The 21,753-nt window shown below is 48.9% G+C and overlaps 1 protein-coding gene across 1 annotated transcript in view; it reads left to right on the top strand.

Annotated features, from left to right (window-relative positions):
* Positions 1 to 21,753, top strand: part of TCF7L1 (transcription factor 7 like 1) — a 151,521-nt gene that overhangs the window by 115,713 nt on the left and 14,055 nt on the right. Inside the window, exon 2 of the mRNA XM_044918965.1 lies at positions 15,432 to 15,515. Coding sequence (XP_044774900.1) covers positions 15,432 to 15,515 — 84 coding nt within the window. The remainder of the gene's footprint in view (positions 1 to 15,431; positions 15,516 to 21,753) is intronic.

Raw genomic sequence — 21,753 nt, 5'->3', positions numbered from 1 at the left:
GATAGTTTTCTGGGCAAGGATGTAGGCAGGGTTGAGACCAGGGTACCTGGCATCCGGTAGCACTAAAAACCGCTGAGTGGGTAGGCGGGTGGATGCTTGCTCTGGGGGATAAGGAGAGTGTACAAGGGACAGGGCTGCAGATCCATGGAAGCCATCTTTGGAAGAGAAGCCCAAACAGTGTGTAGAACTGCAGAAAGTTCTGCGGTCTGGGGGGGGGGGGGGGGGTTGTTGGCATCTGGAGAAAAGCCCACAAGAGCATCACCTTAAGAGCTTTTAAAAAAACGGGATGCTCCAGCCCTACCCAAGAGACCATAATGGGGACAAGGGACGGGAATCCGTTTTTTAAAGCTCCTTCAGGCAGCTCTCCAGCACACTGGACTGTCTCTCCAGCCCTTCCCTTCTGAGCAGAATGGCACTCGCATCTTACCCCTTTGGGGCCGCCTTCTGTGTTCAGGGAAGGGAAAGAGCAAGAAGAGAGGCCCAAAGTGCAGGGCCTGCAGAGCAGACCCTTCCTCAGCTGAGGAAGAACGCGTGCAGCTGCTGGCCATCAAGCACCCCTGGCCCAGCACATCTTGTCCAGGGACCGGCAGAGATTCCTAAGTGGCTGAGATCACCCTTTTTCAGGCCCTCATGGGGATGGCTAGAAAGAATTGTCAGGGGCAGGACACCATTCAAGGGAAAATAGCACTTAGAAGTTTGGAAATGTGGGACTGGAGATTTGAGTATGGCTTCCACTGTTGGGTTTTTTTCTGATTAGTTTTATCTGTCTTTAAAATTTCTACGCAAAAAAAAAAAAACAAAACAAAACCAAAAACACATTGCATGTATTTGTTCTTACATTTGGAGAGCAATACATGTTTAGTCAAAAGAGGAAAATAAAAGGAACCCATAATTTTGTCATCCAGAGATCAGTTCAGTTCACCTTTTAGTGTATATCCTTCCAGATCTTTCTTCAACACATATATAAAGATATGTTTTTAAAAAGTGGGATTGTACATGTTTTGTATCCTGCTCTTTCACTTAACAGTATGTAGTAAACACCTCTCCGTGTCTGTAAACACTCACCTACTTCATAAATTCAGATATCATCATTGCAACACAATGTACTTAATATCTTTTGGCTGTGATAAACAGCGCCTCGGTGAGCTTTCTCACAGCTACATTTTGCTCAGATCCTTAATTATTTCCTTAGGATACATTCCTACGGGTGGCAGGCCTTTGGAAGACTTGATACATGCCTCCCAATTGCACAAGAAAGGTTTACTAATTTACTCTCCCACCAACGAGGTTTGAAAAATGCCCGTGGTAATTAAAAAGGAGAAAAGCCTTTGCCAATCTGACAGACTAAAAGGATTTAACTCCTTAGTGAGTTCGTCACTTCTTTATCTCAAATTCTGCACACAAATGGAAGTGGAACCCAGAGATTTTCCTTGACTGTTTGGGTAAGTGCCTGGCGCCGAAGGATCTTTCTGTCGGTCCCACTAGGTTTTCCAAGGCCTTTCCCTGATGTGGCTTTCAGTATGGCAGGTATCCCTATCCAGAGCCTTTATTCGTCCTACTCATTGGCCTCGCCTGCTTCCGGTGTTTGCATGGGAACCACCAGGGGGCAGTGTGGAGCTATGAGCACACTCCCCAACAGGGAAATCTGGACTAATACAATCGTTCCTTTGTTGGGTGTTATGACTTCTGCTGGTTGGCATTCATAATGTTGATTTGCTTAGAGTAATATTTTATCCCCTTCCAATTACTTTTATGTGTTCCCCTGTAGCTGATATGTTGGTTGCAAAAAATAACCTGATCCATACAAGCCCCCAAACCTGGGTTATCCTAATCCCAACTCTTCCAGGGGCCCCAGCGCCCTCATCTGACAAATGCCACAATGGCGCTGGAGGCGTGGTGTAGTTGTTTTGTTTTGTTTTTTGTTTTTTCTCTTCCAACACGAGTGTAAACGAGAGGGTTACTAAGAGTGTGGTTTTGGGGATGAGACAGGACTTGGGCAGGTTACCTAAGCTCTTGCTACCTTAGTCTCTCCATCTGTTCAGTGGGGAAAATAGCATCAACTTATAAGGCTGAGAGGGTCAAATGAAATAATACATGGAAATAGCTTGGGCCAGTGCCTGGCACAAGCTAATTCATCGGTAAATATTATCTTTAGAGGAATCTCTTTACCCTTCTACGCAGACAGTTTGCTGTCCTTGGCTCTTGCACCTATGTATCTGCTTGCCTGAAATGATACTGCTATCAGCCAGTATGATTTCAGAAATACGATAGCCCATGGCAGCACTGAGCAACACAGTCCCACTGCCGTGGCCCCCACTACAGAAGAGCTAAGAAATACCAGGTTATGTTTTATAATCAACATATACAGTATAGGGGAAAATATGAAAACTGTTGGAAGCAGATACGATAGCCGTGACTGATTTCATCAGTCTTACTGTATTAAGTAAATGGAGTCTTTATTAGCCAGTAGACTAGAGTGAATGGACAGCCATTGACTCCATCCATTGTGTTCCTAAAAGGTTGTGATTATCACTGCTCTCACCCTAGGCCAACAAGATTAGGGGCTCTGGCAACAACCCCAGGAGCAAGGCCAGTGACGGCCTTTGGCTTTTGAATACATTGCGCCGCGCTGCCCCCCCTCCCCCCACCTGCAACCGGCTGAGAAGCAACACTTGGAGAGAGAAGCCCTTGCATCCCTCATTAACTCTACAACATAGTGTGGTAGTGACCAAGAACCTCTCACAGATGATGTGCTGTGCCATGGGCTTTGAGGATCCAAGGCACAAATAAGTTTTGGTTCCTGTGCCCAAAGTATTTAGGAGGAGGTGATGCAGGATCCATGAGTCTGGCTACGGGCCGGGAAGTTAGTGGGGCAGGACAGTATGTGAATGACCAGGAGGAGGGACTGAGCCAATGCAGGGAGTGGGTAGGAAGCCAATGCAAGGTCAGGGGTGTTAGAAATGGAAGAAAATATACTGTGGCAGCTGGTGGACAGGGCTTAGTGACTCCCTTCTTCCTAGCCAGCGGACAGTGAGGGAGAAGGCGAAGGGAAAGATTTCTCAGGTCTTCACTTGGGAGTGCACTAGACGATGGCGGGTCTGGGTGAGGAGCATTTGGGAAAAAGATAGCGGTGTGTCTTGGAACATGTTGACTTTTGGGTTTGTGTGCAGAACCTCTTCTAGTTCCGAGGGATATCCTCACCCATAATTTGCTGTAGCCTCTGAATGGCCATAAACAGGTGATTCTACAACAGTGTTTCCCTGCTGGTAACTATATGCATCATCTTGGCCTCGTAGCACCTACATTATTTACCTAAGATTTTTCTTTGAGTTGACTCACTTTTTTCCCACATTTTAAAAATGGAGCTTCATTAAAAGCAGCAGGGTCCAAGAAATCGGTTTTCCTTTTTTACATCTACGATGTATATATATTTTAAAGCCTATTAAATTGAATAGTTTAAATACTAAAAAATGGATGTTATTTAGCAGATGTGAGATGGGACCTGAGAAGGAGGTGCAAACACGCTCTCAGGAAGTGAGGAGGAGGAGTCATGTGAGTTTGGTGCTGTGATGAGGTGTATAAACCATCTTTATATAGATACATGGTGTACCCACAATAAATGTTCATTTCCTCTAGCCCTTCCACTGTCCTATCCTAATTTCGGTCCCCTCGCTTCAGGACCAATACAGAATCATTTGGTGGTGCCCTGTGGGTGACTGAGCCATGTGTGCCCATGCACCGCATGCCCACCAGGCTAGGACACAGGAACCCATCCTGTAGGCTCCCTGATCAGGAGTGATGGCCCTGTGTCGGGGTGGCTGGCGTGGCCTTCTTCTTAGCATCCTCCCTGGCCTGTGGGGTCAGAGCGCTCCCCCAGAACTGCGCAACGGCGGAGGGACCTCCTCAGACATTTCCCACTTCCCGGTGCCCAGGAGTGGTTGGCTTTGGCCCGCGCTGGCTGCAGGAGTGCTGGAGAAGGGTTCTGGAGAGAGGCCGCTCCGGGCCGACTGGCTGTTCTTTTGTGTTGTGTGTGTTACTGACCCATGATAAGCACTTCCTGTTCCCATTGATTATACACAGATCCTGCTTCCTTTCTCCTCAATACCTGGGATGCTTTCCAGCTTCTCCTCCCACAGAGGAAAATCCGTAAACTTCAGAATTCCCAGGCCTGCTTCTTGGTCAATGGGCTTCATGCAAGTCATTATTCTTTTTGCTGTCCAGTCACATTCTTTGTGGCTCCTTCACCTCTGTCTGGAAACTTAGTTCCTCATTGTGCCAGCCTAGAGACAGATATTCCCGAGGCCTGGTTCCTACCCTCCCTTCTTACTAGCCAAAATATCTCTATCTACCTTCAGGCATAAATCAGACTGAATAAATAGACTGCACCTCCCAGATCAATTTTAATCAACTGGTGGCTGCTTGGTGTATTGGGTTGAAGATTCAGTGTCCACCAGGGCACAAGAGGGGGGTGTGTCAGCCTTCATGCTCTGTATTTGCTACCCCAAGATTCCAAGGTGAGATTGAAGCTTCTCGAAGACCAAAAGCATGCTCTTACACCCTTGGAGTCATGCCGTAACAGTCCAAAGCTCTGTATCCTGTTGCTTCGTGACCATGGGAAACCCTAAATCCAGAGGCTTCCAGCAGACTTGTTTTCCCCCACTGTTATTTATTTTTATTTTTTAAAGATTTTATTTATTTATTTGACAGAGAGAGAGGGAGGGAGGGAGACAACACAAGCCCGGGGGGAGAGGCAGAGGGAGAAGCAGGCTCCCGCTGAGCAGGGAGCCCAATGCGGGGCTCGATCCCAGGATCCTGGGATCATGACCTGAGCGGAAGGCAGATGCTCAACCAACTGAGCCACCCAGGTGCCCCAGTTTTCCCCATTTTTTAAAATGAGGTTGGTAATACCTGCCTTATCTTTATCTAGGGGTCATTAAGATGAAATGAGATAATTCATATGAAATGCTTTAAAAAGTAAAATGACTACAGAAGTGTATCTTGCCTGTGTGACCCAGCTCTCCTGCTACCTCCTGCGAGAAGTTTTCCAGTTTTTCCGTGAGCATCCTGCCCACCATAACCCATCTTCTGGGAGCCTGCCATTTGCTGACTTACGTTCTCGTTATTTCAGTGCTTAAACAAAATCTCCCCTGTGGCATATCGTGCCCAGAAACAGTTACCTTGTGCAGAAGGTGCCCATGTCAGATCAACGGAGTGCTCTGTGCAGAGCCTTCACGGCATCTCGGTCCGCTCTGTAAGCAGGCAGTTCTGGAAGAAGGGGAAGCCACCTGCTACCTTTAAATAGCTCAGTTTTATCTTTTAGAAAGATACTTCTAGGGGCAAGTGATGAATGGACTAGAGGAGATGGGGAGGGAGACAGATGCAGTGGTGACACCAGGGGGCAGGATTTGGGATACCTTCATCTCTATCTAGCACCCTGTTCTTTGATGTGGAGGCTGGACATTTTGTCAGTCTGAGGCAAAGTAACGTGCATCACCACCCCCTTCAGCCTGGCTTGCTACCGCCTAGCGCTTCCTAGACAGAGCCTGGAGCAAAACTGAACCAGAGCCAGGAGACCAGAAGCAGACCAAGGGCTCTGCAGTAGCCCCGCCACAAAATGAGGAGGGCCTGAATCCCTAAAATCTAGAAAGAGGCCTAGAATCCGTGGAACTTGTTGGCCAACAGGAGGTGGGGGAAGCCAAGGCATGAAGGCAGATTTTGAGCGTTCCAGTTGGGAAAACTGAAGGCAGGGGCTGGGGAAGGAAAATTAAGCAAAGATTAATTTTTAATAGCTTTGCTTGTTACTCTTGCTGTGATAAGCACGGTGCGTTGTAACTCATGAAGAGCCACGGAGAGGGATCTCTCCCCGCCCCCTCACCTCCCTCACCCCCACTTCCTCTGGGCCACACACATCTTTTGTCTATCCTTCAAATCATTACCTGTTCACATGACAATTCCCAGCCTCACTTAGCAAGAGAAATGCACATTGGAACTAGAAGGAGCTACCGTTTTTCACCTGTCAGTTTGGCAAAGATCAGTATGTTTGATGATACTGTGGGCAAGGCTATAAGCTCTCTCATATGTTCCTGGTAGCAGTGTAGGCCGAGAAATTTGATAATACTTCCCAAAACCCAAATATACGTACCTTTGACCTAGCAGTACCCCTCCCAGCTGGGAAAGGGTCCTACAGCTGTGTTCCTACGTGAGCAAAATGATGAGTGTTGGGGGACATTCACTGCAGCAAAGACCGGGAAGCATTTAGATGTCTGTGCATCTGGGCTGTTCGTAGATTATGGCCTTTCTGTACAGCGGATACCATGGAGCCGTTCCCCAGAATGACTCAGCTCTGCTGTGTTGCTAGGTGATCAAGATGGGGTGCATACGTGCAGGCCAGAGAACAGGGCACAAAGCTGTGCAGGGGCAGAGGCTCTTCGGGCCAAGTCTGAGCCCACCGTGGAGGCCGGGATGGATGATCTTCCCCGAAGGGAGGGGGTGCTGCCCGTGTACAGCAGAGATGACCATGATAAGGCCCAAGGCAGAAGGGGCAGGAGAGAGGATCCAGCAGGGTTCCGCTGAGGGGAAGGAGGGCCGGGTGTCCAAGGCCACTTCGTACCAAGAAGCTGCTCTGTGGTGTGTCACCATATATGTCAGGCAGGGAGCACAGAAGCTGCCCGGGCCCAGCAGACCCCAAGATCACAGGCAATGTGAGAAGCAGCCTAGACTGAGGAGGCCTGTGGTTCTGGGCTTCAGAAATGAGGACCCAAAAGCAGTTTGGCTTTAAAAAAAATAAAAAAAAAATCCTTTGGGGGCAGAGGTTCCCGGCTCCTGCATCAAGATGTCGGGTCTGCTTTAGCCGAGGCCCCCACATGTCAACCTGCCAGGAGTCCGTGGCCAGAGCCCCCCGCAGCTCCTGTCCGCTGCTGCCCAGCCAGCCCTTAGCCTCTCTTGCCAACGCTGCCGGCAGGGACCCACCGGGTGGCCTGGAATCAGCCCTGGTGGGAATACTTGCACTCCGGATACCAGCAAAGGCTACAAAGCAGGGTTTGTGTCTGTGCGTTTGCTCAGAGAGCTGGCTGTCACACATGTCCTAGCACACCCCTGAGCAGGACCTCTCTGCACGAAGCACCCAGAGAAGAGTGACGGTCAAACTCTCTGTTACTTAGCTCTTCCCTGGCCCTGGGTGGGTAAAGTGCAGGTGAGAGGCTCATTGAACAGAAGTAACTTTAAATCTTAAGGACCGGGCGCCTGGGTGGCTCAGTTGGTTGGGCGGCTGCCTTCGGCTCAGGTCATGATCCTGGAGTCCCTGGATCGAGTCCTGCATCGGGCTCCCTGCTCAGCGGGGAGTCTGCTTCTCCCTCTGACCCTCCCCCCTCTCATGTGCTTGCTCTCTCTCATTCTCTCTCAAATAAATAAATAAAAAAAATCTTAAAAAAAAAAAAAATCTTAAGGACCACACACATATTTCCTAAGAGCTCTCCATGTACTCAGCCCTTTGCTTGGTCCTTTCCCAAGTGGATGCTGCATGCAATAAAAAAATTCTGCCAGGTGGTAGGTGCTATTATTCCCACATTACAGGTGAGAAACCAGAGGTTCTGAAAGGTGAGGTAGCCTCCTCAGGTCCACTGCTTGTGAGCAGGGACCAGCGAGGACTCCTGAGTCTGTTTATTGAGTCTCTCCACACATCTCCACTCCCAGGAACCCACTGTGGTGTAGACAGACATTCCATTTTTTTTCTTCCAGGGGAGACCATCTGGCCAGGTCCCTGCCTTCAGGCCACTGAAGTAAAATACCCCCATTTTAAAGGTGAAGTGATCAAGGGGCGCCTGGGTGGCTCAGTCGGTTGGGCGTCCGACTCTTGGTTTTCGCTTAGGTCGTGGGATTGAGCCTTGTGTCAGGCTCTAGGGAGTCTGCTTGAGGACTCTCTCCCTCTGGCCCCTGCCCCCCACACTGTCTGTCTCTCTCTCTCTCTCTCCTCTCTCAAATAAATAAGTCTTAAATAAAGGTGACATGATCGAGTCCAGAGAGGTTAGAACAAGCCTGGAATCCTGGTCTCTTGCTTCCCACACTGTGTCCTTCCACCACTGGAAATCGGCCTCGGAGGGGAGCCAATTTTTAAAAACTAACCTTTGGTCAACTCTGGTATGCAGAATTGCCAGATTCTCTGAGTTGGAAGAGGAAGAGAATAGTTTAAGGCCCTCCAGGAAAGAAGGGAATGGGCAGGGAATAGGTGTTTATGGGAAAACTGAAACCTAACCAACCCACTCTTATTTTTGAGTTTACTCTTCAGTCATGAAATATCTTTAGAGTCCCTCCGCTGCCAGTGCACAGGAGGGACTCCAAAAATATTTGCTGACCTAAATGCTGTGACAGGTGCTTCAGAGAAAAGTCATTTTGTTGGTTTAAAAAAACACTGCAGAAGTGTGGTTCTAAATAACTTTTCCAAGGAAAATTATGTGTGTCTTATTACATGAAAAAGTAGCTCGTATTAAGACATTTTGGATTTATTTGTAACAACCCACCTATTAGCAAAATCTTAAGAAGGAACCCCACCTTCTACAAATGAGTGAAACGAAGAGGGTGACTGTGTTTGGGCTTTAGTGTCAGCTGCAGAACGAAGCAAAGGTAGAAGCTACTCCTCTTTAGAAAAGAAAATAAGGGATAAGAGTGTAAACTTTGCTTTTTATACTTCTGCTCTTGGAACTTCATCTAATCCATCATGTTTGGAAACCAGTTCTAAATACTTTCACTTTATCTTCAGTGATTTCCTGAAACGAAACATTTGCTCTTAGTTGGGAGAGTGTTTCTGTCTCCCCACTAATGAGCCCATTGCTCAATGTTGGTAGACTTTCAAATTTAGATCAACTTGTGTCCATTTTGACAGAAGTTAGAGGATCTTAAACAGGCCTCCAGGAACTGACAGGGTTGGGTGTCACAGCCTCCAAGCTGCATTTCCAAATTCTTGGCAAAAGAAGGCCAATTAACGTGAGAACCAATCACTCAAGGGTGAAAAGAGCGCCGTTATGTGTGTTCCACATCTCTAAAGGATTCAGAAAGAGACTGGACAACCCAGTGTTACAGACGTGGAATAAGTGCTTAAGCTCAAGATGGGACAGGGTCTGGACACATCGTGAATGCTGGCTTCTGGGCAAGGAACTGGGGATGTGGACGTGACCCTTGAGGAGCTTATAGTCCAAAGCGTAGACAGAATTTGCAAATGGATAACAACAACACAGCATGAAGAATGTCATGGGAATACCAAGCTCAGCTGAGGCACAGAGGTGAGAGTGCTTTACTAGTGCTCTTTGTGGGGAGCTGGGAAGGTGACCTTGGGACAGGGTTTTGAAGAAGGGGTTAGAGTTTCCTGCAAGTAAAGGATCCTCCAAGCTGGGGAGCAGCCACGCAAATGGCAGAGTTTAGTAGGAACTTGAGTGCAGTTTAGTGTTAGGGTTTAGGGGAGCCGTGAGGGTTGAAGCTGGAAGAGGATAGGTTGGCCCCGGATTGCTGGGGAGTTTGGGGGCTCTATCCCTTGACCCCAGCAGCCAACCAGGAAAGGATTTTCAGCAAAGAAGAGATCTGATGAGTTAGTTATATATATATATTTTTTTTGGTGTTTTGTGTGTTTATGTGCTCCGTGCCCAAAGTGGGACTCAAACTCACGACCCTGAGATGCAGGATCACGTACTCTACTGTCTGAGCCAGCCAGGCGCCCCCTGATGAGTTAGTTTTTAGAAGCTAAACTCTTAACAGAATTTGGGGGAGCCATTGCATTAGTCCTGATGAGGAATGATTAATTACATCCCCAACTGTGGCAGAATGGAGAGTAAAGAGAAACTCATCACTGGTTCACATTTTTTTTTCATTTATAATACGATTCTTCATGTTAAAATACTGCGTTTTGCACAATGTCCTTGTCACTGTGTGGTGGACAGCCGTGTGTCTGCCTGTGGGCTTGGCTTTCTAGCCTGTTTTCCTGGGTGGCCACACGCACCACACAGTTTCCTAAGAGGGAGGTCTGGGAAAGCCCTCTTCTCTATTCAGGGGGGCCTGGCTTTGGGGTCCCAGAGGGTCTGTTTATCACTGGAGACCAGAGAGGCAGGAAAGACTGGTCATCTAAACTGGGAGGCTTCTGCTGTGGAAACACAGAAACCGTGAGAGGGGAAAGCTCAAGGGAAGGCCCTTCTTTCTGCTGCAGGCTTATCGTGATCACCACGAAGTGGAAGGAGTTCTGTGGGGCGGGGTGTTCTCACCTGGGAAGCCTTTGGAGAGGACTGGTTTCCTTGCTTCCAACTGTAGCGCACTCCTTCTGGGAGCATTGCTGTTGATTGTGTAACCTGAAGCTTTGCTTCCTCTCTTGCCCGGGCCCTGCCTAAAGGGTTTTCTGTGAGAACGTGTGAATGGGAAGAATGTGGGCGTTACCCAGAGTCCTGTAGCGGCCTGTCCACACCAGCACCACAGCAAGCTTGGAACGGGACAGATGGAGTGGGGGGGTCGCTGCCTTCTGGGAGGTGGAGGGTTAATCTCCGTAGCTCATTGGCAGTTCTGCCTCTGTCCAGGGCATGCTGGGATTTCCTCCCAGCTGTTTTACATCATGAAGATTTGTATGTTGGGGAAATTCCAGGGCACAGCTGCAATTAATCTGCTGCACAGTCTTCAAGCTAAGCAGGGATCCTGTAGGACCGAACCTCTGCCTCCCTGCAGGAAAGGGGGTTCTGGCTGTCTGTCCAGTGAGAGCACCCTCCAGGGAGACCCTTCCCTGGGCCCTAGTCGAATGGAAATAGCCCACCTGGCCAAGTATTCACCCTAAGGAGGGCACTGAGGAGGGGCCAAGAAGGAGAAAGGGACCCAGAGCATAAAGAAAAAGAGGTTCAGTCCCCTTTATAAATCATAAAGCCAAAATAACACTGATAGCAACGCTTGATAAAGATAGCACAAAAAAGAAAACTTTTGCTCACTCTTACTTCGGCACGTAGAAGTAAAAATCTTAAGACACTCGTGGTTAGCATTCCACAATACAGTGCAAGAACGAACAAGCCACCATGACCAAATAGGGTTTACCTGGGGAATGCGAGGGCGCTTTCGTGTAAGAAAAATCTATCCCCGTGTATCCATATCACAACTGAGGCAAATAAGAGAAACCACATGACCGTCTTGGTAGATCGGAGAGCGTTCAACGACTATTCGAGTGAAAACGATTTAAAACCAGGAACAGAACCATCCTTCCTTAATGAGGCCAAGACGGGTTCTAAGCCACAGCCTCCGTCTGCTTAACTGTGAACCACGACAGCACGGTTTCCCCGAGTGTGTTCTGTGGAACCCCAACCCCCAGAAAGAGTTTCCCAGATTCAGTAAGAGTGGGCAACTGCGTCTCTGTTCTGTCTCAGAGTCACGACGTACAGTGGCATATTGAGCAGCCTATGTAACTCAAGAGTGGTTCTACTCACCATTTGGGTCTGGTTTTTTCTTCCTGTTTTGGGGTATCAGAAGAGAGACTTGTCCCACAGACAGCATCCCATGAGTGACAGCCGTTGCCATTGCTTGGTCATCGGTTCCCTCGATGCCGCCAGGTTCCATGTTCTAAACTCCAGAGAGCATCCCCAGCAGGGAGGTGGTTTCACTCTGCTGCAGCCTGAGCATGATACAGTGGGCAGGAGCCAGTTGGGGTCAGCCGGATGGAGCCTAGACTGGGCTTGGAGAAACCAGCATTTTTAATTTGCCCACATGCCATTACCATGCAAAGAACCTATGCTCGGCCACACCTCTCTCAATCCCTAAGGACATGCTCCCACCAATAACTGGCCCCAGGGTGATTTGTGGGGCTGGATGAGAAGTGCAGCCAGAGTTTTATTGCCAGTAGACATTGGGTTAGGCCTGACCAGCCTCAGCTGCACATCTCTCATGCTGAGGCGGGAGAGGAGCAGAGGGGTGCTGCTGGCCCCTGCTGGCCCCTGCTGCCCCAAGTCATGGTCCTGGGAAGCTCAGCTGTCCCTATTCAATGCTCCGTTCTTCAGAACTGCAATCCAGAGGCATTTGATAGCTAAGCTACAGCGGGTTCCAATGCCTTTTTATAGGTCTTCCCCTACCCCCACCCCCCTTCATCACTTGTTTCAAAATCTTAAAAAGGCAGAACAAGTTAGAATGGGGGGAAGGGACAGTCCTCCATTTCGCTGTTCCCAGACTGAATCCTTACTTGCACACCTGCACCCCTACGCCCCCCCAGATTGGCTGGTGAGGGAAGGGTCCTGGGCCAGATGTCCACTGTTCCCAGAACCGCTCTCCCCACCTGTCTGACCGATCTCTATGGGGCCAGACTTCGGTGGTGGATAAGGCTAAAGATCTTCACCCACTTCGAAGCTTCCAGGCCTCAGTTAAAGCCAATGAGTGAGAGGGAACCCTGCAGAGCAAAGAAGACAGTGTGGTCTCTTCCACCCACGGGCATTCCAGGCAGCGGGTAGGTAAGACACCAAGCCTGTGATGGACAACCGAAACCAGTAGCTCTTACTAAAAGCACTTGCTCCAAGCGTGTGTGTCTCTGTGCATGTTTGTACCTTGAGAGCCCCAGTTCGAAGGCAGACCCTCATGTAGCTCTTAGTATATGAGGTACCAGCTCCTCAGCCACTCAAGCAGGGACTCTCCGTGAGGGACCGTTTGGCCGCTCCAGGAGACATTCGGCAGGCTGGAGACGATGGTTTTGATGATCGCAAACGGGCAGGAGACTGGGAGCTACTGGCATTTAGTAGGTAGAGGCCAGGGAAGCTACTTGACACCCTGCCATGCACAGGGCAGCTCCCACCATATCCAGTCCCAAATGCCTGTCGTGCCGTGGTTGAGAAACGCTGCACTCGACTCCCACAAGCCTGCTCTGCCTCACAGCCTGAAAAGGTCGCTGATAATGTTCTCTCCCAAACTAGGATTCAGGGGGATTCCTCTTTGATCTAAGAACCTCCCTGGTAAGCCAACAAGAATGAAGAGTGTGCAGTGTGTGCCTTTAGGACTCCAGCTAGGAAACCAGATGCTGGTAGAGCTGGTGGGTTTCAGGAACCCTTCTACTGTGTTTCGTGTTGGGGTGGATTTGGGACACTTCTCTTTAGCACGTGATATTTGTGATTGTAGCTCACCTTCAGGAAATAAACAGAAATGTTCAGGGTGTTAGTGCTAGGGAAACATCCCTACGGGAGAACATTAATGTGTAAATATTCATCCAGCTTTGAGGTGGCCAGCCCTGTGTGAGACAGAAAGGGAGAGAGAAAAATCCAGTCTGGGATAGGGGTGGGGTTTCAAGAAGGTGATGCTATGGAAAGTGTTATGACTCGCGTTGTAGTGAACAGTGTGGGGTTTGAAGTCAAGGAACCTCAGCTGCAGCTCCCCTCATGAAGTCGGGCTAATCACTCACCCTGTGTTTACCTCCATTAGCGCCTCCGAAAATTTGGGACAGTCACCTCTACTTACAACAGCAGGGTTGTTGTGAAGATGAAACCAGTTTACATGTGTGAAAATGCTTTGAGGGGCGCCTGGGTGGCTCATTCAGTTAAGCATCTGCCTTAGGCTCAGGTCATGAACTCAGGGTCCTGGGATCGATGACGGTCTTCCCACTCAGCAGGGAGTCTCCTCCCTCTCCCTCTGCTCCTCACCACCCCCCACCCCCGCTTGTGCGCACGTGTGCTCTGTCTCAAATAAATAAATAAAATCTAAAAAAAAAACAAGAAAGAGGGAGAGAGGAAGGAAGGAAATGCTTTGGAAACTGCCCGCATGGCACAAATGTTATTCACTGAGGACATGAATTTTAACTAATGATTCCAGTATTTGTCCAGTCCTTTTAATTTGCCAAAGGCATTGAAATCCCAGTTAGTTCATCTAGAAAGTATAGGCTCTGCGTAGGGAAAGAAATGGGTGGGGGTGGGAAGGGTCAGCAGAACGCAGGGGCAGAATGATACTCAGTATGGCAGCAGGGAGGGAGGAAGGGGCAGGTACCAGAGGGCCTGGAGTGGAGACTGTCCTTATTTGTAGGGCCCCTTAAATCCCCTCTTTCGTTCCCACTTCCCAAGCCTCCCACAGCCAGGCCTGCTTGGCCCATCCACCTGCTATCTGTGCGGCCCACTGGCCCTCTTTAAATGTGTCCTAGGGTTATTATCCTTGCCTCTGGACATTGTTTTGAAAGCCCAGACCCTGCCTCTCAGTCCTTGTTTGTGGGTGATGAAGAGCAGAGGGGCACCACCCATCCTACTTTTCCAATTCTGGGCACTTAGCTCAAGGCCAAATCACGATTTCTTTTTCCCTGGAATTGAATGACCAGAGCAAGGGAAAACTCAGAGACTTATTTCTGTCTCTCTGTAAAACTCTTCCTGGAGGCAGCATTTCTTATTGGAGGTGTAACTTTCAAAGTAACCTCAAGAATTCTGTGAAGAGGCTGCATAGCTGGTCCATTGCCCAGAAGCACCATATCAGTGTTGACACCAAGACAACAGGTGTGCTTTTGCCCCTGGCGAAGACTAATGGTTTGCTTATGGAAATGATAGCTGCCATTTATCACATGTCTCCCACGTGGGAAGGGTTGTGCTCTGTACTTGACATTGTCCCTAATCCTAACAACTGGCAAAATTATGGACCTAGCCTTGCCTTACAGATGAAGAAACTGAGACTCAGAGTTGTTAAGACACTTGTCCAGGGTTGCACAGCCTGGCAGAGTGAGACCCTGAACCCATGAGCATTTGACTCTGGAACCCAGCTGGGCTCACCCCAGGGCCCCTCCCCTCCTCCCCACTCATCCTCTTCCAGGCCCTCGCCAAAGACTGCTGTGCCAGGGTTGAGGAGAGGCTTTTAGTTTAAAGAAAGTGTGTGAGCATGTGTGTGTGTGTAGAGGGTTTACTATTGGGTTTGGATTAGTACAGGGTAAGCTACTAGATAATCTTCTCAGGGTTAAGAAATGCTATAGCTAAAAGTTAAATCAGCATTGTTGAGTATGGACAGATATTACCCATGACCCTTCGAGTGTCGGGCAGATGGTTTTAATTCATTCACTCCCCAGATACTCCTGGAGGCCATGTCCTAGGGAGTATTGTGTGTGATGCTATAAGCGATGGGGATGAAGGGGGCAAGATCACCATCTGGGAGCCCTTGGTCCCTTGATGAGCCCTGCTTGTCCCATGACTAGAGCAGGCAGAACTTGACCCTCGGTGATCAGTTCTTTGGACACTTTGGCTGGTTGTGCTGTTTTGCGTGTCCCCCACAAAATGACGGGGGGGCGCTGGTGGTGGTAGGGGTGACTATAAGCATGTGCTCTCCCTGGAGATGATCGCCTGGACGCCGACCAGGGAGGAGCTCGTGCAGGCGCGGTGAACCAGCAGTACCCTAACTGCAGAGCTCCTCCTCTGCTCACTTGGGGGTGCTCGCGAGACCTCCTCTAACCAGCTGCCTTGTGTTTTCTGTCCCCTGTGCAGTACCTGCAGATGAAGTGGCCCCTCCTCGATGTCCCCTCCAGCTCCACAGTGAAGGACACCAGGTCACCATCCCCAGCACACTTGGTAAGTCTGTTTCCCCTTCAAGTGCCGGAGGGACACTGTCACTCACCTCAGCCCATGGCATTGCATCCCCTTGGCCTTCCCGAAGCTGATGGGGCCTGGCGGTGCTGCTTCAAGTGTGTGTGCCTCAGGTGGAAGGCTGAGCGGTCAGGGGTGGAGCGGGTTACCTGTGTGCTCTTCCGCCCCTCCCACCTCAGCACACACGCACCTACCACCTGGGATGGATGGTGTGTGATTAGAAATGCTGGCCCCGCCCTGCCTGGCAACCCTGGTCCTTCCCGCCACCCCCTCCCCCTGGGCCACCCAGGCAGCGGTGCTGTCCTTTCCCTCTGCTGGAGCTCCTTCTGCCTTGCCACTTCTCCTCATAGCTGCAGATGATTATGGTTGAAGAGGCTCTTTCTGTATAAATCCTCCACATACTGTACAGGATTTATAGAAAAGAATTAATTAAAACATATGCAAACAAGAACCCCAGCAGGGCCATGGAGGCCTTTGTGCCAAGCCCTGTGGCAACTCGGGCCCCAAAGGAAGATCGGGATGGTCCTGGGAGTGGGGGAGCAGTGGGGTCCAAGCAGGTCTCGCCTCTCCGGGGCTTGCAGGGGACTGACATCCAGAAGAGATGGTCCTGGGATATTGCATTCTAGGACTTTTTCTTAGGAGCTTGGGCATCCCTAGTCTTAAGACCCACATAACCCCGCAAGCTAACTGGTGTTATGCACTGTACAGTGAGCCTCAGAATCATAGAGGGTGCAGCTAGAAGGAAACCCACTGGCATGACCTACGCATTTTACAGACAAGGAGACGTGGGGAAACATGGTGTTGTTTATTTTTTTTTTTTTAAGATTTTTATTTATTTATTTGAGAGAGAGAGAGCACGAGAGGGAAGAGGGTCAGAGGAAGAAGCAGACTCCCTGCTGAGCCGGGAGCCCGATGCGGGACTCGATCCCGGGACTCCAGGATCATGACCTGAGCCGAAGGCAGTCGCTTAACCAACTGAGCCACCCAGGAGCCCCGAAACATGGTGTTGTTTAAAACATTGTTATGGGGCGCCTGGGTGGCTCAGTCTGTTAAGCGTCTGCCTTCGGCTCAGGTCATGGTCCCAGGGTCCTGGGATCGAGCCCCGCATCGGTCTCCTTGCTCAGCAGGGAGCCTGCTTCTCCCTCTCCCTCTCCCTCTACCGCTCCTCCGCTTGTGTGCTCTCTCTCTCTCTCTCTCTCTGTCAAATAAATAAATGAAAATCTTTTAAAAAAATAAATAAAAAATTGTTATGGAAAATTTCACCCGTGCCCTTTACCCACATTCCCCCTCGTACTACACTGGGTTGTTTTTTTTGTTTTTTTTTTTTTACACTGGGTTGTTTTAAAGTAAATCCCAGACATATTATTTCATCTCGTTCAGAACATTTTAAGATACCCTGACAGCTCTTTTTCATTAAAAGCTTAGAGTCTAGTTGAGGAGAAAGAAGATGTAAGTAGAAGATAAATAAAGGCTCGGTGAGCCCGTATGATTTGCAGTAATCGTGCGAACGGCTTACAGAGGCAGAGCCCTTGCAGGTTTATAAAGTACATCATGTGTAGTTCTCAGGTGATGGTCCCTGCCGTCCACTGGGGAGACAAGTGGGGAGAGCTGTTTCCACCATCTCTGGGAGAGACCAGCAACTGTGTTGGGAACAGTGAGCTGTGTGGTGCGGGCTGCCCCTGAGAGGCTCTGTGGCTGCACACCAAGGCCTGAGCAGCCCCAGGAATAGGCCAGGGTGGTGTCTCTGGTCCCCCAGGGTCCCATTTGGGACGGCCGAACGCAAGGTCCCAGTGCCCTCTAGTGGTCAGTCGCGGTGGCGGACATGGCACCCCACATCCACCCTGCCACAAACCTGGCCTGTCCCCTCCCGGCACAGCTGTCTCTCTACAAGTTTCTAGTCTTTGCTCATCCCCCACCCATCCTGCAGCATCGCCCAGCCCACTCCAGCGGACCCCGAGACGCAGGGCCCTCCCTCCACATACTGTCTCTGCACATTGTCTAAAATCTCCATCTACTTTTAGAGGAAGTGAGTTCCCTTTCAAACGAGCATGGGTACTCATTGAGCTTCCCATCCTTTCGGTTGCCCAGAGCCATCCATCTCTGAAAAATAAAATAAAAACCCTGGGTCCAGCCCTCCTCCTCCTGCGAGCATTATCTTATTTCCCTTGCGGGAGTTCACCACCGGCTTCTTCCATGAGAGCCCGACTCCCACCTCCACCACCGCATCCTTTGTTCTGCCGATCTCCTGCAGCCTGGCTCAGCTCGGCAACTGCCACCTCGTGCCCGAGTACAAGCAGTGCCCCTGCTGTTGCTCAGCGCAGGTGGGCATCTGTCAGTTTTTACAGCCCTCTGCTTCCTGGACTCCTCCTTTCACTCCACCAGGCTCCTGTACGCAGAGATACTAACAGTTCTTTGCCCTCTCCAAGCTTTCGTTCTCTTTCTAGACTCTTTTCCTTAAGGAATTAAGGTACCCATTCTCACTTAGTGAGTGACATAAAGATGTATGAAATCCCTAAACTCTCAACAAGGTTCCATGCCTGTAGCTCCAACAGCCAAGCAAACATTCATCCGTCGCAGGAATGTTCTCCGCAGACGCTAATTCAGCGTGGTGGTGGAGCCAGGGGCTCCTTACTTTGTCAGACTGGAGAAGCTTGAACAGTTGACACATTGCACTGTAGATAACAAAATGGCTCATTTTCTAGTAAATTGTGGATTATCACACTGTGTATTCTAATATAGAAAAACAGAGGGGCACCTGGCTGGCTCAGTCAGTGGAGTATGTGACTCCTGATCTTGGGGTCGTAAGTTCGAGCCCCACACTGGGTGTAGAGATTACTTAAAATCTTAAAAAAAAAAAAAAAAACACAGCACAGGGGCACCTGGGTGGCTCAGCTGTTAAGCGTCTGCCTTCGGCTCAGGTCATGATCTCAGGTCCTGGGATCCAGTCCTGCATCAGGCTCCCTGCTCAGCAGGAGACTGCTTCTCTCTCTTCCTCTGCCCCTCCCTTCTGCTCGTGCTCTCTCTCTCTCTCTCTCAAATAAATAAAATCTTAAAAAAAAAAAAAAGCTGAAACATACCTCAAAAGCTTAAGAAACATGTATTGGGGGAAACCTTAACGTTACCTTGCAATGCTACAGATACGGAGAAGACCCCCATTCTCAGTTTTCACGTCGGAGCGTCTCATTCCGATTCTGAGATATATGTGTGTGTAGGAGCAAAGCCTGACACAGCCAGGGAGCACCATCTATGTGTCGGAGGGTGTTAACACCGTGGGCTTGAACCCCAGCCCTGCCTCTTCCTATTGGTGCAGACTTAGCCAAGTGACTTCTTCTCGCATTGCTTTGGTTTCCTTGACTATAAAATGGGAACCAGAAGAGCACTTGACCTCAAGAATTGTGTGTAAGTGAGCCCATGCGTTGTGATGATTTTAGAATTGTGCCTGGCCCAAGGTAAGCCCTCGGTGATGGTCAGCTCACTGCTGTTGCTACCACCACCCACCGCTGCTCTTTTTAAGACAAGGAAAGAGCGATCAAAGTACTCTTTAATGAGCAGACCGAGAGGTGATGAGGGCCTGCATTAGGGGCCAGCTCAAGTGGACAGATGGAAAAGGTAATAGATAATGAGCCCTATAGAATCTCACATCTACTCTGCCAAGGTTATGATTTAATAGGTCTGGGGTGGAATTGTTATCTTAGTTTTTTAAGCTTCCCGGGAGATTCTAAGGGGCAGGATGGAGAATCATTGCCCTAATTGTAAATCAGAGTCGAACGGGAAGAAGGAGTTAGAGACGATCCCAGTTTACTAGGTGCTCGCTTCTCGAAGCTGGAGCTGTAAGCAGGACTTGGAGGTTTCCGGGGGTAGTTACGGAGGTCTGGACACTGGCGTTTTTATTAGAAATTTGAAAACACTCAATTAGGAGGTTTCATTTAGAATCACAAGCAAAATATTTTAAGATGAGGTTTGCCCTGAGAGAAGGGCAAATGAAGGAAACAGCCTGCATACTTGGCAGAGATTTAGTGAGTCATGTCAAAGCTGCCTGTCAAGGAAATGTGTATAAACAAGCCCTAACCGGGCCAGGGTGGGGATGGAGTTAAGTGTTATTACTACTTGGATTTTATGCTTTAAAAACAAGCTCTAAGAATGGAATAGCTGTGATATTTTATATGTAACGACTTGTAATATCTGATCACTGTGATCTCCTTGCATGTAGACTGTTATCCAGACCCCTCGCTGTGGCCCCCATGTGCCTGGCCCCCGTCTTTCCCTCCTCTCTCCCTGGAGTACTGTGCCCAGCCACACAAAACAAATAGATGCACTTCTAGAACATAACCAACTCAAAGATAGGAATCACGTCTGCTCTGCTCACGTTCGTTTACCCCGTGCCTGTTAGAATGCCTAGCACAGGGTAGGTGATAACGGAACCCCTATGGATGAATGGAAGAATAACTCATCAGGGGAAAGGTGATAGAGCCTATAAGCCCCTCTCTCTCTCTCTTGCTCCATTCCCTCTTCTCATATGGGACCTTTTTTTTTTTTTTAAGTCTTTTTTGAAACCATGAAGGTAAGGCTTGTGCTATGTAGAACACTTGGGAAGATGCCAAAGTGCCCAGAAAAAGACCTACACACGTTTTGTGATACAGCACTTCATTCTCTTCTGTTTGTGCATGCACCTGTAAGGTGCTTTCTAGAAGATGACCAAAATGCTTCCTTTAAATAGTAAATACCCCGTTTTGCCGTTAAACATCGGGCTACTCTCAGAAACAGGTTACCGAGCCTCGTGTCCAAGGTCCGCTTGTCAGGCCAGTGCCTGGAAGCCCTCCTTCTGAAGAAGGGCCGCCTTGCTGCTCTGCCTTTGAGCCGAGAAGTCTGGCTTTGCTGAGAATGCCAGTTCTCAATTTAAAACATTTATTGAGATGTCCCTTTTAAAATTGCACAGAGGGGGCGCCTGGGTGGCTCAGATGGTTAGGCGTCTGCCTTCGGCTCAGGTCGTGATCCCAGGGTCCCGGGATCGAGTCCCACGTCGGGCTCCCGGCTCGGCGGGGAGCCTGCTTCTCCCTCTGACCCTCTCCCCTCTCATGCTGTTTCTCTCTCGCTCGCTCTCTAAAAAATAAATAAAATTAAAAAAAAAAATAAAATAAAAAAATAAAATAAAATTGCACAGAGGTTCTCCATCTTCTCAACAGTACACCTGCTGTGGACCCAAAGCACTTCAAAACTCACCCCATAGCCTGTTGCTGCTCTGGTCTGCCTCCAATACCTATTTCATTCTACTACACAGTATTAACTTTTTATTTTGACTAATTTTTAAACTTGCAGAAAAATTACAAGAATAATACAAGGAACTCCCATATGCTCTTTATCCAGATTCGGAAATTTTGCCCTATGCTTTGCCCCTCTCTCTCTCTCTCTCTCTCTCTCTCTCTGTATATATGTGTGTGTGTGTATACATCCACATATATGTATGGATTTTTTTTTTTTTTAAACAATTTGAGAGTAAGTTGGAGACATTGTACCCCTTTACCCTTGAATACTTTGGATGTATTTCCTAAGAATGAAGATACTGTCTTAGAATGACCACAGGACAATTATCAAAATCAAGACATGAACATTTCATATTCCTCTCTAACCCACAATGTATATTCAGATTTGGGCAAATGTCCCTAATAGTGTCCATTACGGCCATGTGCTTCTCCCTGGCCAGAGCTCAATCCAAGATCACATGTGGCATTTACTTGCCATGTCCCTTGTCTCCTTTGCTGTAGCAGGGTTCCTCAGCCTTTGTCTTTCCCGACTTTGACATTTTTTGGGACGCACAGAGCAGCTATTTTGTAGACCATTCCCTCCATTTGGGTTTGTTTGTTTCCTCATGGTTGGACTCCAGTCATGTGTTTTTGGCAAGAACCCTACTGCACTGATGTCGTGTCCATTCGTCCCCATAGCGGGGATGTCAGCTTCAATCATTCAGTTAAGGTGGTGTCTGCCATGTGTATCCACTGTGACCTTCTCTCTCTCCGCTTGTAACTAATAAGTGCTCTCTGTGGGGAGAGGCTTTGAAGCCACGTAAGTGTCCTGTTTTTCATCAAACTTTGATGATTACCTACTTCCATCCCCTTGTTAGTTTCTGCTACTGAGCATTTAGCTTTGGGGAATTCTTCCTCCTATCTTCCCGCTCATGAATCTTACCGTAGAGCAGAATGGACATGGTGACAAGTCCAATCCACGC

The sequence above is a fragment of the Neomonachus schauinslandi genome, chromosome 10, assembly GCF_002201575.2.
Source record: "Neomonachus schauinslandi chromosome 10, ASM220157v2, whole genome shotgun sequence".
Lineage (NCBI taxonomy): Eukaryota > Metazoa > Chordata > Mammalia > Carnivora > Phocidae > Neomonachus > Neomonachus schauinslandi.
Note: the sequence above shows the minus strand (reverse complement) of the source record. Positions and strands in the feature narration are given on the sequence as shown.